Here is a 17,349-nt window from a genome sequence, read left to right as displayed (position 1 = left end):
ACCACACACACATACCACACACACAACACACACACACCACACACACACACACCACATACACACCACACACACATACCACACACACATACCACACACACAACACACACACAACACACACACACACAAAATTGCTGAGAGCTCTGATCCCCACTGAGAGACAAACACAGACTATCACAGGCCAAGTGCCAGAACCAGCGCAGATAGGCTATGAGGGAAAGAATGTTTCTGAGCAGGGCATGGAGGTAGATGTAGCTGCAAGGCTGAGAAAGGAGCCAGGTGAGGGGATCCAGGGAAGAGGGAACAGTTCCAGATTCAGCATCCAACGCCTTCCTAGAGGCTGCAGTGTCAGGCCCAGGCGGGGCCTCAAGCCCAGGCGGGGCCTCAAGCCCAGGCCAGGTGTCAGGCCCAAGCCTGGGTTGTTGGGAGTTCCTGGGTCTAGAGGGGAAGGGCCCCTTGACCAGATGAGACATGGCTCTGCATACCATGAGCCAAGCCTAGGAGAGAGTTAGTTCAGACATGCGTATTTACTGCCTCCATCCAGTGCTGGGGCAGGACTCTTAGTCCTGCTTGCCGTTAGTGCTGGACAAGAGGGCACATATCTCTACTTTGTTACTTTTCAAAAGCAAAGATTGTTACAATGGCTAGTGTAAAGTATGGGCTTAAAGCAAGGTTCAGAAAAACAGAGACATCTCCGAGAAGCCAGATAGCAGAGACAGGTCTCTCTCTTCCCCCAGCAGATGCTTGGGCTGCCTCTGTGCCCAGGAGGTATATATCCCACTGGAGTCTGGCTGGCCAAGGCAGGAGAGGGAGCAGGTCCTTCCTGGCTCTCAGCATCACGCAGAGGATAGGGCGAGGGTTATGTTTATGTATGCTAGGACTCAGGATGGCTAAGCTACTGTCCAGAGTCACACAGCTGACGCATGTCGGTGTCAGGATGGTACTAACAGCTCCCCTCCCCCACCCCACCCATCTCAGGTTCAGTCCTGGATTCCCTGAGCTTGCTGGCAGAGTGCCTGGCCTCCCTGCTTCAGGATGCTGAAGGCCAGGCTTAATGGGTACTCTGGAGGCACAGCCTTACTAGCTCATGGATTAAATGAGCTTTAAGTAAATTAAATTTTATAAGTGCACTTAATTTATTATGCTTAATCAGGGGACTAAATGTATTAAATTAAGTTGAGTTTAATGGAAGATGTTCTGGGGTGTGGGGTCTGGCGAGACACAAGAGGAGTTGTGAAATGAGGGTAGCTATTCGCTGGGGCTGAGCCTCAGCCGTGGGGACAGCTGTGGGGTGACAACTCAGCGCGGGGTACCTAGCCACAGAGCGTTTTCCTCTTCCTGTCTTCTTCCCTCAGAATCACAGAAAGACACATTGTTTTTATTCAGTGCTTGCATTTCTGATGCCATGCCGTGTGTCGCAGAATGTACTGTCCCCAGCCTGTGGCAGCCCCATGAGTATGGGCCACTGTCCTCAGTGTACAGATGGGAAAGTCAGCCTCCTGGTGTAGAAAGTCCAGAGATACTAAGGGCAGGGAACAGTGTGAGATGCTATACCTGGGCCTTGCAGCATCCCTGCGCGTTTGATACTGGCCCTTTAACTCCTCTGGGTGGATGAGGCAGCCAACTTGCTGGTCTTCCAGCCTGCTCAGTGTCACTCCAGGGGGATCCATGCCAGACTGTATAGCATCTCCCTGCCTAACCTTCTTGGCTCCTTATGGCCACAGACAGAGCAGTGCTGGTCCTGGTGTGAGCCGGGTCTGCCTCTTTACCCCTATCTCATCCTCCTGCAAAGCCTGCTCTGTGATAAGATTCTGCAAAGCTCTTCCCCCCCCAGGCCTCCCTGCTCCTTGCCATATATACACCTTGGGCTGGGTCCAAGGCCTTCGTCTTCTGTGCTATCTGTGCCGGGCACTCATCCCCACAGGGCTCTGTGTGTTTGCTACACGATTGAATGAGTGTGTGAGTCAGAGGCTGGGCTGGGGAGCTATAGGGGGAAGAAAGGTGGGTGCCCAAGCCCGGCCCAGCCCCTCTCCTCCCTGCCCTCTGCCATGGCTGGAGAAGGCTTTGTGGCCATTCCCAGTCTCTCTTCCTGGCTGAGGGACCTGTTCTTCTCCACCTCCAGGCTGTTACTGCTACAGCTACGTGAACCCAGGCCAGGTCCTCCGGTTGAGGGGGCCCGACCAGCAGACCACTAGCTGCCTGTGGCATCTGCAGGGCCCTGAGGACTTCATGCTCAAGGTTCGGCTGGAGTGGACCCAGGTCGATTGCAGAGACAGGGTGGCGATGTATGACGCAGCTGGGCCCCTGGAGAAGAGACTTATCACCTCGTGAGTCCCTCCCTGAAGGGCTGAGGGAGACCCGGGGTCAAAGGTCACACTTTGCATTGCAGCCTCAGCCTCAGGCCCATATGGCTGCTGTGGCAATGGCGGGGGTGGTGGTGGTGGTGGTGGGGCTTCAAGGTTGTTTGCCAAGCAGTGATCTCCATTCCCTTCTCAGAGCCTCAGTTTCCCCCACCTGGATGTAACTAACCAGTTATAGGTGATCTTTAAGGCCAACTCTGAGAGGGCACATGGCTTGTTAAAATATTCTAGAATCTGGCAGCAGCCTGGTATTTCAAACAGCACTCGGCTGCATCCTAGCTGTGTGCCTTAAAACACAGTGTTTGCCCTTTTGAACCTCAGTTTTTCTCATCTGTAAAATGGGTGTATACTCTTGCCCATCATTTTGTGATACAGACAATATTGAGGGTATACAGCCATTGTGACCCTCATTCTGTACTGGGTAGCTGGGGGCTTCTAGGGCCCTGACCATCTCCTCCAAGACGGACACAGGAGTGCTGAATCTGGAAGACTCTCCAGGAAATGGGGAAGGCAGTACTGAGTTGTGTCATTGTTTGATGCCAGAGGACAAGGTGGTGTCATTTCCATGTCTCTTGGATCATACCGTCTTGTACACTTCTCTGCTCCATCAGGGTCTATGGGTGCAGCCGTCAGGAACCCGTGATGGAGGTGCTGGCGTCAGGCTCCGTCATGGCCGTGGTGTGGAAGAAGGGCCTACATAGCTACTATGACCCTTTCCTGCTCTCAGTGAAGTCTGTGGCCTTCCAGGGTGAGGATCCCCAAGGATGGAGGGGGACACAGAGAGGAGCCCTGGTCTCTGGTGGCACGTGCTATGCCTTCTCTGTCCTGTCAGCGATAGAGTGGCTCTGGAAGCCATCAATGCACAGCAGTCCCCTCCCCTCCCTTCCTACCTCTCCCCGTTTCTCTTTCACGCTCATCCCAGGGCCCTGGCAGCCCCCAGCAAAGGTGTCCATCCTGGCAGATCCCCCCAGGAGGTCTTGGCTCATTCCCAGCCCCAGTCAGTTCCTCCTGCTTCTCACTTCCCATTCTGCCCCTCCCTGCCCCCTCTATGTCCTCTGGGTTAGCAGAATTAAGGACCTGTCTGAGCTAGGGGCTGGGGGCCTCGCTAGAACCGCTTGCTGTTACTCGCTGCCATTCCCCTGAAGGTGTCTGATGGTTCTTCTTACTCTCCTGGGTCATCCCTGGGTTCTCCCACAGACCTCCCACAGACCTGGCCCTGCAGGTGTGACAACTGGTGTTCTCTTGGGTTCTCAGGCTCTGGACCCCAGGGACAGGTGACCTGAGAACCCAATGTCACTGCTCTGCCACTTCCACCCTGAGCCTCTTCCTGAGGGACTTGGCCAAGCCTCCCTCCTCTCCTGTAACTCTCATCAGTATGTGTGTGTGTGTATGTGTGTGTTTTATGTGTGTGCAGTGTGGTGTGTGTGGTATGTGTGTGGTGTGTTTATAGTGTGGTGTGTGTGTGGTAGGTGTGTGTGTGCATGAGTGTGCATACGTGTGTCTCTGTGTGTCTATGCATGTGCATGTGTGTGTGCGTGTACATTTGTGTGTGTGTGTGTATGTATGCATTGCTGAGATGGACCTCTGGGCCTTCACACCTGTTAAGCAAACGTTCTAGCATGGAGTCATGTCCTCTGCCCCTCCCTCTTTGCAAAGGCAGCAACCATGACTCCACAGCTGCACTGCGAGGCTGCTGTGAGGGTATTTTGCACACTGTTAAGTGCAGTGTGCTTTTCACTCAGCAGATGGAACTGTGTTCATTGTGTCTACTCGCTGCCGGGTGAACTATATACTCTTCTCCCCATTTTGTGGATGTGGAAACGGAGGCACACTTACATAGTCATATTGGGCCCTGAGCTTTGCTGTTAGTGGGGTGCTGTGAGGCGCTATGGGGAGGGCCAAGGGACCTAGCCTAATAGCTGTTCTTGGATTCAGACTGCCATGTGAACCTGACACTGGAGGGCAGGCTGGACCCACAGGGCTTCCTCCGTACACCCTACTACCCCAGTTACTACTCGCCCAGTACCCACTGCTCCTGGCATCTCACGGTGAGTTCCCCTCCTCCTGCAGCCTGCCCTCTGCCCAGAACAATCCGGAGGGCTTCAGCATCTGGGACAGGAGGGGCAACATCCTGTCTGGCCCAAGTACTCATAGGCTAAGTACAAAGCAGGAGGGTGGGACTTGTTTATCTGAGGAGGCAGGTGCCCCAGCTTGCCCATACCCACTGTGTGACACATGATTGTCTGCCCTTCTTTCCCAGGTGCCCTCTCTGGACTACGGCTTGGCACTCTGGTTCGATGCCTACGCGCTGAGGAGGCAGAAGTACAACCTACTGTGTACTCAAGGCCAGTGGATGATCCAGAACAGGAGGTAACCTCATCCCTCCCCATCATGAGGACCTCAAACCCTCACCTGTGCTGGGCCTGGGAGGTGGCAGAGGGGAATGAGTGGAGGCTGAAGCCTCTCCTGACTGTCCCTCCTGCCCTGACCAACCCTGCTCCAGCCCCGGCTTCTCCAGATGCCCAGCAAGCCTCAGCAAGAATCTTATCATCCTGTCCGTCCCTGTATCATCTTGTTAGGGTAAATGGTAGAGCTGCTTTGGCTTCTGTAACAGTATGGTTCCATCAACGGTGGGGGCAGGGCGCAGGGCATGCTAACAAGGCTCCACCAATGGTGGGGACAGGGTGCCTGACACTTGGGAGCACATGGAGGCACTGCTGACCTTTCTCCCACTCCCCTACAGCTAGAGGACGACATTGGTTGCTGCCGTTGGCTTCCACAGGGACAGTGGCTCTCAGGGTTGCCCTGTGCATTTGTGCTCCCTGCAGCGTCCAGCCTGACTACTTGGCTTCCTTGCAAGGAAGTGTCTAGCTAAGAACGTCCTCTTGGGGGCTTGCAGGGGACAGAGGGATCTGTGAAGTGAGGTGTGTGTGTGTGTGTGTGTTGGGGGCTTGGGGGAGGGGCTAGCCAGGAGGATGAAGATGGACACTCCCATAGGGCCAGCGACTGAGAATACCACTAAGCCCCATTTGCCCATTAGTTGTTCTTATTCTAGATAGAGGGTGGCAGGGAGTGGCAAAGCTTGCTTTTTCCAATTTGTTGGGGACAGTAATGAAAAGGAGGTAAAATATCCATGGTGTGACGTAGGTCTGTGCTGTTGTAGTGACAGGCCCACTGTGTGACATAAGCTAGGGGTCAGAAGGTCTGCATGGGGAAGGGTGCTGTCATGGGTGGCCTTCTTCACGGAGCTCCTTTTCACGCTGGGAGTGGCTGGCCCTCTCGTTTCCACATTAGGGCCCAGGTAATGCTCTTGACCCGTGATTAGAGTTTCCTGAATGAATGTGCTGTTTTTTCTGCCATGACCCCTCTCTGAGTGTCATGGCTATCTCTGAGAGGCCAGAGGGAGAGGGAACAGCCTTGGGTCTGGCACTCTCCTGCAGCCTGTGCCCAAGGCTATCCCATTAGCTTAGGCTGGCCCTGTGCCAAGTGCTGTGGGCCCCAGAGCTCAGTACTCAACCTGAGCATCAACTTCTCTGGGGTAAGTCAGATGGGTCACAGTAAGGTCCTTCCCAATGGTTGTTAGCCACAGGCAGGAAGACCAGGGCTCAAAGCCTGGCTCCCCTGTTTCCTTCTTGGGTAAGACTTACCTCCCCCAGCCTCGGGAACTTACCTGAGTAGGCTGAGGCTTGGATGTGCTCTGTGCTCTAACACATAGCGATTCCTGGGCTCCACCCGGTAACCCCCAATAAGAGTCAAAAAAAAAAAAAAAAAGCCATGGGCATGCAAGATGGCTGACCAGGTAAAGAGGCTTGCTGCCAAGTTTGAGGACCTGAGTTCAGTCCCTGGAACCAACATGGCAGAAGGAGGGGACTGACTTGCAGAAATCATTCCTTGACTTCCACAGACCTGTCGTCCCAAACAAGAGTGCTTTCCTATCACATAGAAATAAACAAAGCAAAGAGCCTGAAGCAGGCCCCTTCTGCTGAAGACTAAGTAAGATGGTGGGTGGAGAAGGTACCAACCACAACTGCTAACCGGCTCTTACTGTGTGCCACACAGGCATGGAAAACGATTATGTGCTTCCCACAGTCTAGCAAGGGAGGCGTACTCAGATCCTGTCCCTACCTGCTTCTGTGGCTGTAACAAAATCGCCAAGGCAGGGTAGTTTATAAAGAATAGAGGTTTGCTTAGCTCCTGGTTGCAAAGGCTGGAAGTCTGAGAGCAAGACATATGACTTTCTGCTGAGTCATAACGTGGCAAAGAATGTCAGGTGATGAGGCAGGGCCAAACCGGCTTGCCTGACAGAGCAGAGCTTGAGGCCACCCACCAGTGCCTCTACACCTTTATCTGCTAGACCAATGCATTTGGAGGGTGCAGCCCCTGACCCAATCACTTCCCAAAATGCCCTTCCTCCAAATGCCATTAGCATAAGACTTTGGAGATCCAAGCATGAATTTTGGTTTCAAGTATGAGATTCAGGGACTTGTTGGACAAGCCTCACAGCTTGTGGGAAGCCTGAGGCTCAGAGGCTGAGTCATTTGCTAAAAAGTCCCTGTGGCTTGTGATGTCATCACCGAGCTCAGGCAGCTGGCCCCCAGAGCATGATTGCCCAGCTGTGCCTGTCCGTGGGGGGTTGTGGGGGGGAGAGGGAGGGAAGGAGAGAGAGCTCAGTTGTATGGTGTCTCCTCACGAAGGCTCCAAGCATCCTGTGCAGGAGAGCCATTCCAGCCAGGACACCTGCCTGCCGGTGGGAGGACAGGGCATCTCTGTGGCTCTCACCAGCTCCTCTGAGAGCAGCTGGGAAAGTCCCAGCTCATCTCAGCCCTTCCCCTGGGATGCAGGGTCGTCCACCCCCCAGTTGAGAACCAATTCCTTGCCCCATACGATGCCTGGTGGAAGGCAAGGCATGATGGGAAGTATACAACAAAGGCCTGGGGCTTGATCTCCTGTTACTGTGGGCTGATAAAGATAATGTCATTGCTGGGAAATTCTCTGAAGAGTATGTCCTGGAAAATCTGCTGTGTGGGTAGGAGGGGCCTGAGAGATGGAGGAGGGGAGAGAGAGAGAGACCAGGTCCGTTGGTCCAGCAATTGAGGGGGACAGGGGAGAGATGGCTGAACCCCTGCCCCTTGTGCCAGTCTAGTGACAAGGGACTCCTCCACTGGCTGGGCATCCTTGGTCCCTCCCTGTGTGTCCATTTTCTTTTCTCCCAGTTCTGCCTGCTGTCTGCTGTCCTGCTGTCCCCGCAGAGTCCTCTTGCCTTTCAGTGGCCTGCAGGTGGCGGGACTCTTGTCCTTAGTAAGATCTGGCTGCTGGCTGCTGGGTTTCGCAGAACCTCCTCACTGGGTGCTACCGCAGAGCTGGCTTCCCCCCTTCCAGGAACCTGCCCTCATTTCCTCTCCTGTGATGTCACTCTCCTGTGACCTGCCTGACCCTTTCTGCTAACTTCCAGCCATGAGATAAGGCGGAACGACAGGCTCCAGAGTCCCGTGGCAGCCCCTGTGGCTTGGCCTGGCTCTAAGTGGTCTTTCTGCTTCCCCAAAGCCCTGTGACTAGCGTCACTTGCAGCCACCCTGTGTCAGGTCCCCTAAACCCATTTTCCAGGTCCTCTGAAATATCAAGGAGGTGGGGGCAGGGGATGGCTCTCTCCTGACTACAGTGTGGCCACCACACTTACTGAGGCCTGAAGTTTGCTGAGGTCACAGAACTTGTCTGGTCGTAAAGTTAAGTTGAGCCTGACTCTTCAGTGCTATTCAAACGTCCTGCCCACCACAGAGCAGGCCACTGTCCCTCCCTCAGTGTTGTCTTTCTGCCCTCAGTCCTTCAGCTTGTCCTTAGAAAAAGCCATGTTCAAAGTGAGGCCTGGCCCCTCCTCACTCCTTTTCTCCTGCCCATCCATCCAGCATCTCCAACTACTATGTGGGAAGCTGCCAGTATGGTAGATTGACAGGTACTCACTGTGCATCTGAATGAGGCCTGACGGAAAGAATCGCCCTCCTCAAGCCCCCCCAAACTCAAGAGATGGGGTGGGGGAGCAAGGCAAGCCATATAGTGCCCCAGCACTTTCTGACTCCAACACTTAGCTACTGAGGGGAGAGAGCTAGGTGGACAGGAGGAACGGAGGGGCCAGAAACTCGCGAACAGGGCTCCATAGGCCTGAATCTTCCATTTGTTTCGGGATGTTCCCAGCTTCCCAGTCTGCTTCTCGGGGCCCTTCCCTAGGAGAGAAATGCATGAGAACTATACGTTTATCATAACCATAACACAAGTTTATATATTTATAATAATGCCCTCAAGTAACAATAGGGTTCCTCTTAGCTTAAAAGGTGGCTGGTCTTTGCTCCACGGCGCCCCCTGGTGGCGATCTCATCTGTCAAGGGCGAGCTAGGCTCTGGCTTTCCCTCCCCTCTCGGGGGTTTTTACTTTTCTTTACACAGCCCAGCACCCTTGCTCTTGCGGGTTAAATGCCTGTGTCAGGAGTTAAATCTGATTAGTTCAGAAGCGTGTACTTCATCAGTTCCCTCTCAGTTTCTTATGGTAATCTGTGATCGGAAAATACTTAAGTGGAAAATTCCAGAAGTGAATCTGTTTCACTAGTTGCTGTTCTCTTTTAGAGCCCAAATTACCAAGAGAGACTTAACATCGACAGATACGTATAGGCAGAGTCTATAGTACAGGTAGTGTTTGCCACTGCATGGGATTTTTGGTATCCACAGGGGTCTGGGAATGTCTCCCATGCATAAAGGGAAAACTACTGTGATTTCTTTAAAATGCATGATTTAACGTAAATAACTTAAAAAAAAAATCACATTTCTCAAATGCCCTGCCCACTTCCTGGGGTTGTCCTCTGAGGATAAGAATCCAGGATTCTATCTTTTTTATCCACCGGGAACCTGGGAACCCACGTTTCCTTGGCTTTAAAAAAGGGCGAGGGGGGTGGGGGGACGGCAAAGGCCCAGGCTTGCTCCGCGCGCCCCCTAGTGGCTATTCGTTCTTTGACTAGCAGCTGGGCAGTTGGGATTCTGGGGCTCGCAAAACAATTACTTTTCAGGACCCCTTAATTTGCCTTGAAACGATGGGGCACCCCAACATCTAGTAACACAAATATCGACCCTTCAAATCTTTTGCAGATTCTTTAATAACTGGCTTAATGGAGCAGGGCTGGCACCCTAACATACCCATCTGCCCTCAGTTACAGAGCACCAGTCACCTATCTGGAAAATTCCACTGTGTTGTTGTGAGGGAAGGAGGGAGGGAGGGTCAAATGGGATTAGAGCGTCACTATAGAGGTGACTTTTAGGCTCCCAGGGGTCTCTGGACTGCACTTTGAGAACTACTCATGGGTGTAGGTTACAGATGCACTTGAAGCTAGAGCCTGGCCAGGAAGTGATGGTGAGGGTCTCCAGAGCTCCTCCTGCCCTGAACTGGAGGGGCTCAGATTCTAGCTCCACCTTGGAGTTTCCCAATTGTCTCTGTCCAAGGGCTGAGTGGGCTTGCCTGGTTGGTTGGTGGGCTGACTGTGTTTCGTGTCTACAGACAGTTGGCCAGCTGAGGTCCTCTGCCTCTGCAGATACATGGAAACTTTGTAGATCGAAGGTTGCTGAAATGATTGTTTTCCTCATGGAATAAGGAGGGAGAGTGAGACTCCTCAGAGGAGGCCCTTGACTAGCCAGATTCTCAGAGCCTATGGGTGACTGGGGCTAGAATCCAGACGGAATTTTATCCCATAGGCAATGGGGACCCACTGCAGGTTTTTGAGCGGGGGAGTGACATAAACTCCTTTCTAGACGATGACTCTGGGGCTAAGCAGCCACCCAAAGGAGAAATGAAGAGGGAGTACGGATGGGCCCCATTGCTTCTGACTGCCTGGTCCTTACCCTGTCTGTGCATAGGGACCTAGGTTGTTTCTTCTCTTGGCTGGGAAACCAGTCCCTGTGTCTAAGCCATCCCTGGTCACTCCTAGGCTGTGTGGCTTCCGTACCCTGCAGCCGTATGCTGAGAGGATCCCCATGGTGGCCTCGGATGGTGTCACCATCAACTTCACCTCGCAGATCTCCCTCACAGGCCCGGGTGTGCAAGTATACTACAGCTTGTACAACCAATCAGATCGTGAGTACAAGGTGTGGGGGGAGGTGTCCTGCCCCTTTGCTGTCCCCAGCAAACACAAACATTCATTAGGCTAGGCCACAGTGATGGTGCTTTGTGTGTTCATACACATGTGTACACACGGCACATAGTTCTATGTGCTGGGCAGGCAGTTCCATGTATCCCTTTGTGTGTGTTGTCTGGATGTAGCTCTGCATGGACCACAGACACCAGGCACTGGGGCAGGTGCATGGGCATCTAATCGCATTCATATAAGGATACAGATGCACACATTTCAGCCATGTATCCTAAGTGTGCTCTTCTGTTTCCGTTGCCTCCTGCGGGTGCCCAGCCTGCCCTGGAGAGTTCCTTTGCTCTGTGAATGGACTGTGTGTCCCTGCGTGTGACGGGATCAAGGACTGCCCCAATGGTCTGGATGAGAGAAACTGTGGTGAGCAGCTTGTCCCTTCCCTCCTCTCCCTGGACTGAACTAGCTCTACCCGTCCTGTGGTCCCTCTTTGTGAGCACCCAGGAACCCAGGGTTCTTGCACTGTCTCAGGATGGCAATGTGGAAAAGTGACCTCCCCAGAGCCAGCCGATCCCCCGCCACCTCCACTGAGAGAGTGTCTGGGACACACTGTGACCTCAGCTCAGCTTTCACCTTCCAATCATAAGCAAATGTGCCAGCAGTCTGTCCTGGATGGTCTTCTGAAAAATAACCAAGAGGAGGAGGGCAGAGCCAAGCAGGAGTGTCAGCTGGGCTGAGACTCTCAGGAACTGGGATCTAGAGTAGGAATCCAGTATCTCGTATCTCTCTCCTTGAATGGGGTGGGGCCCTCATCCCTCCAGCCTGAGGTGGGAAGTGGTCCCCAGACTAGGGCTCTCAGGAAGAATTCTGAGCAAATTCCAGCTTCTGATCCCTAGAGTCACCGGGGAGTCAAGGTACCTGGGCAGTGATGTCCACACCTGCCTTGTCCATTCTCAGTGTGAGGAGAGAATCAGCGGAAGAGATTTCATAATTGATCCTGAACCTCTGGGGACCTTAGGCCCATCAGTCTCATCTGTTCCCATCAATAAAATGGGTCTTTCCAGGATGGCTGTGAGACGGGTAGATGTGTGACAGTACACACATGATGCAGGGAGCATCCACTGCCACTGTAAAGCCCCAGCCTATTCCCCGGGGCCTCACCAACCATTGTCCTCTGTACCCACAGTCTGCAGAGCCATGTACCAGTGCCAAGAGGACAGCACGTGCATCTCACTGCCGAGAGTCTGTGACCGGCAGCCTGACTGTCTCAACGGCAGTGACGAAGAGCAGTGCCAAGAAGGTAGGGAGATCCCGCCCGTGGTCTCCAAGGAGATCAAAGCGGGTCACGGCAACACCTGCTGCTACAAAGGTCCCTGTCCTCTTACCCAAATAGTGCCAACCAACTGAGCATACATCAGCATGTTCAGCTATCTGCTCAGAGGTCTGTCCATCCAGCCGTCCATCCGTTCATCCATCTATCCACCCATTTATCTGTCTAACATCCATCCATCTATCCATCCATCCATCCATCCATCTATCCATCCATCCATCCAACCACTCACTAATCATCCACCCTTCCATCTTTGTTTCTGATACACCCTTCCCACCCTCTGTGTCACACAGTCACTTGTTCATCCTTTCTAGGAGTCTGTGGTTCCATCCATCTAGCCAGCCAGTCTGTCAGCAAGCCAGTCATCTATTTATCTGAAAATCCAGCCGACACGGGCAGGCTACCCAGTGGTGGGTCGGGGCAGTGAGGAGGTAGAAATGAGACGAGAGAGATGTGGTATCTGCCCTCTTACTAAGAGGACGTGACGGGTGACAGAAAGCTTTGGGACACCATGTACACAGTAGTGTGGGAAGGCTGAGGACACGGACAGCTTCTTGGAGGAGGTGTGCTTTTAGCTGGAGAGCTGGGGTTTAAGCAGACTGAAGCATTGGAAGTGAGGAAAGCCAACACAGAGCAGGGAGCACTGGGATGTCCATTACGAAAGAGCACAGCAGGGTGGAGTGTCTATGACGTCTGAGAAACATAGCCGCTCTTGTGTCTCTAGTCTGATTGGAGAGGCACAGTTTTGCCTCCAGTTTTGCTTCATGGGAGTGTAAGGTCAGCAGCTGGAGTTTGAGAGAGGGAACACAGCCTCATGGTCAACAAGCCAGGCTGAACGTGGGGTGAGAGGTAACCCTAGGGGAGACTTGGGGAACCCTTTGGTGTGATTGAGACCCCCCCACTCCCTAGTCTCCTGGCCTCTCCTGGTGCCATTTTTTCTGGGTCTCGCTTTGGAAGGCTCCCTCGTTGCTCAGAGACCCACCTTCAGTGGCCTGCCCGGTCCCCTCCATCCCAGGAGTGCCCTGTGGGACATTCACTTTCCAGTGTGAGGACCGGAGCTGTGTGAAGAAGACCAACCCAGAGTGTGACGGGCAGTCAGACTGCAGGGATGGCTCAGATGAACAAAACTGTGGTGAGCCTGCCAGCCAGGGCTGTGTATGAAGGCCGGGCTTTGGGAGGCGGGCAGGGACCCTCATGGGGAGCAGGAGGGGAGTGTCATTATGTGTCTGTCTTGTGCCTAGCTGTCTCTGTAACCTTTTCCTGGGCCTATCTCTCCTTCTTGCCCCCCCCCCCCACCTCTCCATTACTTTCCTTTGTTTTCTGTCTCCATTCCTCATTAGGATCTCTTCCTCCCCTCTCCTTCTTCTCTGTTCCCCTAACCCCTGGCCCTCTCCCACTCCCAGACTGTGGCCTCCAGGGCCCCTCCAGCCGCATTGTGGGCGGGGCCGTGTCCTCCGAGGGCGAGTGGCCGTGGCAGGCCAGCCTCCAGATTCGGGGTCGACACATCTGTGGGGGAGCTCTCATCGCTGACCGCTGGGTCATAACGGCCGCCCACTGCTTTCAGGAGGACAGGTGAGAGGACACCACAGGGTCTGGAGGTGGGCACAGGGAAGGCCATGAGAGGTACAGCGTGTGCACACTGTACTCAGACGGAGGAACGGGTAGTGAACATCCCGGAGTGGCTGCCATGACATGTGGGATCTGGTCTGGCTCTGCTGCAGACACGCTGTGTGTTGCTAGGCTGACTGTCCAACCTGTCTGTGTTCTCCTCTTGCTTTAAGTTGAGAGCACTATCGTTTATTCATTCCATTAACCCAATGACTGCGCTCCGATGTCAAGGGCTGTGCTGGACATCAGGGAAGCAGTGAAGGGGACGACTGTCCATGCTGGTCACAAGTTGTCACCCCTACCATAATTTGAACCATAATGAGGAAGGGGGCAGGGACGCTCTCAGGGGACACCTCACTGGTCCTCAAACCTCTTTCCCTGGTGATATGAACCCCTTCTCAGTCTTAACTGGATCTGAGTTCCAAACCTCTCAGGCCCCTCCCACAGAAGCCTGCAACCTCCTGCCCTCTGGTGGCTTCTGGGGACCTGTTTGGGACACTCTGCCGTGCCTACCTACTCTTCTTAGCTCTCTGCTAATTTCTTCACTAAGCCCCTTCCAAGCCCCCACCTGCTGAGTCTGCAGAATGGGCTACAGACAGGGAAACACTGACTCAGGTCTGGCACTGGGCTCTTCTTGTGTGTCCTTAGACCATGGACTTAGAGAATGTTTCCATTTCATAGATGAACCTTGGGGGTGGGTGGGGGTCGGATGAGGCTCTTCATTACCGCAGACTGCGCTGAGGGGAAGATGTCATAGGAGCCATTCAGCTATAGGGGTGGGTACTATGGCCCCATTTTGTGGATGAGAAAACTGAGGATGAGTCCCTTAGTTACTAGAGAAGGCCAGGCTTAGCTAGGGAGAGATGAGGCTGAGGGTGGAGCCCAGGCATGAGAACTCAGACATGTGCTCAGTCATCACTGTATAGAGAGAAAGGAGAAAGGGGATGGTGCAGAGGGAGATGGGCTCCTTCACCCCAGTAGGAAAGCTGACTGTTATCAACTGGGTCCCCTGATTCGAGACTTAGCAGCTGAGCCCCGACACTCTTCCCCTGCCACCCACCCAGCATGGCCTCCCCGAGGCTGTGGACCGTGTTCCTGGGAAAGATGCGGCAGAACTCACGCTGGCCAGGCGAGGTGTCCTTCAAGGTGAGCCGCCTGTTCCTGCACCCGTATCATGAGGAGGACAGCCATGACTACGACGTGGCCCTGCTGCAGCTGGACCACCCTGTGGTGTACTCGGCCACCGTGCGCCCCGTCTGCCTGCCCGCACGGTCCCACTTCTTTGAGCCGGGCCAGCACTGCTGGATCACGGGCTGGGGAGCCCAGCGAGAGGGGGGTGAGCTGGGGCAGGGGGTGGGGTCTGGGGTCTCGGGTGCAGGCTTGGAAGGAGGCTGTCAGGGTTCCAGCCCCAGGCCCTCCAGCTTCAGGATGGACAGAAGTGGACTTTAAAAGAGAGAAGTCTGACAGGGGCTGTGGGTCCCGCTAACGCCCTCCCTGCCCTCCTTTGCCCTAAACGGCGCTGAAGAACTTACGCAGGAAGCATAGATGTGAGCTCAAGGACAGACAGAGATGCCACAGCTTGGCAACATGAACCCTGGGGGTGGGGTTGGGAGTCAGATGAGGGTCTTCATTACTGCACTGAGGGGAAGATGTCATATAAGCCATTCGGCTTAGGGGTGGGTACTATGGCCCCATTTTGTTGATGAGAAAACTGAGGCTGAGTCCCTTAGTTATGGAGAGCCATCTAGTCAAGAGAGCTGAACAGGGACTCAGATCTAGAACTGCCCTCTCTCTAGGACTCAGGGTTTCCTGCTTCTGTTGCTAGAAAGGGTATTCCCCACTCCTGGCCTTAACTAATGAGCTTCCCTGCCTGGAGGCTGCCCCTCAATTCTGGCAGGCTTGGCTGGCTTATCTGCAGTCTTGACTGTAACTGAACATGGTGACTGACCACTTAGATGTAGGGGGCAGATGTGTTGTGGTGCTGGGGCTTGAATGAGGGCCTCATGTGGGCCGAGACAGTCCCACCACCCAGCTGTACCCTGACCTCCAGAGAGATAGCCTAAAGATGGGGACTCTGGGGCTCAGAAAGGTGACCTTGCCAAGATGAGGCTGGCAAAGCAAAGGGATGCCCACCTGGTCGATCACTCAGTAATATACACATGAGCACCTACTGTGTGTCTAGTATTGAGATGTACGAGGAGGGCTATGGGAAAGACAGACCATGAGCTACCACAGATGGGGAACAGGAAACAGCTTAGGGAAGGCACCTGCCCAGCATAGTCACGAAGGTGTCAGGAGGAGGGGTCTACATTGAGGCACCCAAGGGGTGCCTGGGAAGCGGGTGTCGGAGAGAAAGGCACATGTGTCAGGTAGACAGATCTGAGAGTGTCCCCAGCTGCAGGGGAGCCGGGGAGAGGTGTGGCTAAGGGAAGGCCTTAAGGACAGGTGGGGTTTGAGGGTCACCACAGAAATCTTGGGTGAGGAGTCCTCCATACTGCATCTCAGAACCAAAGGGGCTTTGAAACCCCATTGTCTGGGCCAGCGCTAGACTGGTGGATACTATCCCACGTGATCCAGGACAAGATCTGGGCTGAACAGAGAGGCCACTAGGGCGTATGCCAAAGGCCTTGCACATGTATCAGAGAGCATCCCCCAGCGCCTACAATAGAACAGACAAAGTCTGGTCGAGCCTGGAAACCCTTGAGAGGAATGAGGGAGGGGAATGCTCTAACAGGCTCTTCAGGGGTGGGGGTGAGAGCCTTGTCACCGTGAACCATGCAGAGCAGCCAGTAGTGATGGGACAGAGTGGGAAGGTCTTCCTATGGGGAGACAATTCCCAGCCCCTCATTTTCGCTTCTGCAGGCCCCGGTAGCAGCACCCTGCAGAAGGTGGATGTACAGCTGGTCCCTCAGGACCTGTGCAATGAGGCCTACCGCTACCAGGTGACCCCACGCATGCTCTGTGCTGGCTACCGCAAGGGCAAGAAAGATGCCTGCCAGGTAACTACCTATGGGGTGTGGGCTAAAGGGGGGACGACTGTTCCGATTTTACAGACGAGGAGCCTGAGGCCTTCAGAGGCTGAGGGGTCTGCTCATGGCTGCAGAGGCACATAGCAGGCCCCTTCGGGTTGAAGATCTTTGGCTCTGCTCCTTGCTATGCTGAGACCTTGGGGCTGGGGTCACACAGGTAAGACCCTCACCCCGAGGCAGTCATGTCTCTCCTGTTTTAGGGTGACTCTGGAGGTCCACTGGTTTGCAAGGAGCCCAGTGGCCGCTGGTTCCTGGCAGGGTTGGTTAGCTGGGGCCTAGGCTGTGGCCGACCCAACTTCTTTGGCGTCTACACCCGTGTCACACGTGTGATCAACTGGATCCAGCAGATGCTGACCTGAGGGGCTGTTCTACAGAGCTGGACCTGCCTCCAGCCCAAGTTCAGGGTGCCCACACGGCCAGGGCACAAGTATTGAGGCAAGTGACTCTGCTAAGGCCTGTCCCCTCAGGCCTACCCCAGTGACAGTGCAGAGAAGGATGTCATCTGGTGGTTAGGATGCCTCCTGAGGTCCAGGGGCTAGCCTCAGCTCTGCTTCACTTCCAACCCTTTCTTATTCTAGCCCTTAGCCCTCTCCTCTCCTACCACTGTTTTGGGGTGGGGTCTGGTGGCAATGATGCTGGCTCCCAGATCTCTGTAGGAAAGTAAGAATCCTTCCCCTTGCAAAAGGCTCTTGGGGGAACTGCTCAGAGAAAGAAGGTGCCTCTATCAAGGTTCTGTCAGAGTCCTTGAGACTGCCAAGTAGGCTGTCCTGTAAAGCCAAATCATGGGGCAGCCTCAGCTGCGGTGCCTGCTGCAGCTCTGCCTGCTACAGGGCCCTCCCTGCCATTCACTGGAGGCCCCACTGTCTGTTCTGGAAATAAAGCACTTGACCGAGCCCCGACGCTGGTATCTGA

The 17,349-nt window shown here is 54.3% G+C and overlaps 1 protein-coding gene across 3 annotated transcripts in view; it reads left to right on the top strand.

Moving 5' to 3' along the window:
- The window catches only part of Tmprss6 (transmembrane serine protease 6), a 28,549-nt gene extending 11,213 nt beyond the window's left edge, over positions 1-17,336 (top strand). For 2 of the 3 annotated variants that reach the window (XM_028784579.1, XM_028784578.1), the window contains exons 7-18: positions 2,120-2,324; positions 2,969-3,105; positions 4,293-4,405; positions 4,618-4,727; positions 10,321-10,466; positions 10,795-10,893; positions 11,657-11,770; positions 12,816-12,932; positions 13,141-13,372; positions 14,473-14,744; positions 16,271-16,407; positions 16,638-17,336. In XM_028784579.1, coding sequence (XP_028640412.1) covers positions 2,120-2,324; positions 2,969-3,105; positions 4,293-4,405; positions 4,618-4,727; positions 10,321-10,466; positions 10,795-10,893; positions 11,657-11,770; positions 12,816-12,932; positions 13,141-13,372; positions 14,473-14,744; positions 16,271-16,407; positions 16,638-16,796 — 1,841 coding nt within the window. In that variant the 3' untranslated portion in view covers positions 16,797-17,336. The remainder of the gene's footprint in view (positions 1-2,119; positions 2,325-2,968; positions 3,106-4,292; positions 4,406-4,617; positions 4,728-10,320; positions 10,467-10,794; positions 10,894-11,656; positions 11,771-12,815; positions 12,933-13,140; positions 13,373-14,472; positions 14,745-16,270; positions 16,408-16,637) is intronic. The other variant, XM_028784580.1, reaches the window with a different exon arrangement.
- Positions 17,337-17,349: the final 13 nt, after the last annotated feature.

The sequence above is a fragment of the Grammomys surdaster genome, unplaced genomic scaffold, assembly GCF_004785775.1.
Source record: "Grammomys surdaster isolate TR1022 unplaced genomic scaffold, NIH_TR_1.0 124439, whole genome shotgun sequence".
In the NCBI taxonomy this organism is placed as follows: domain Eukaryota; kingdom Metazoa; phylum Chordata; class Mammalia; order Rodentia; family Muridae; genus Grammomys; species Grammomys surdaster.
This window is presented reverse-complemented; position numbering and strand designations above follow the sequence as displayed.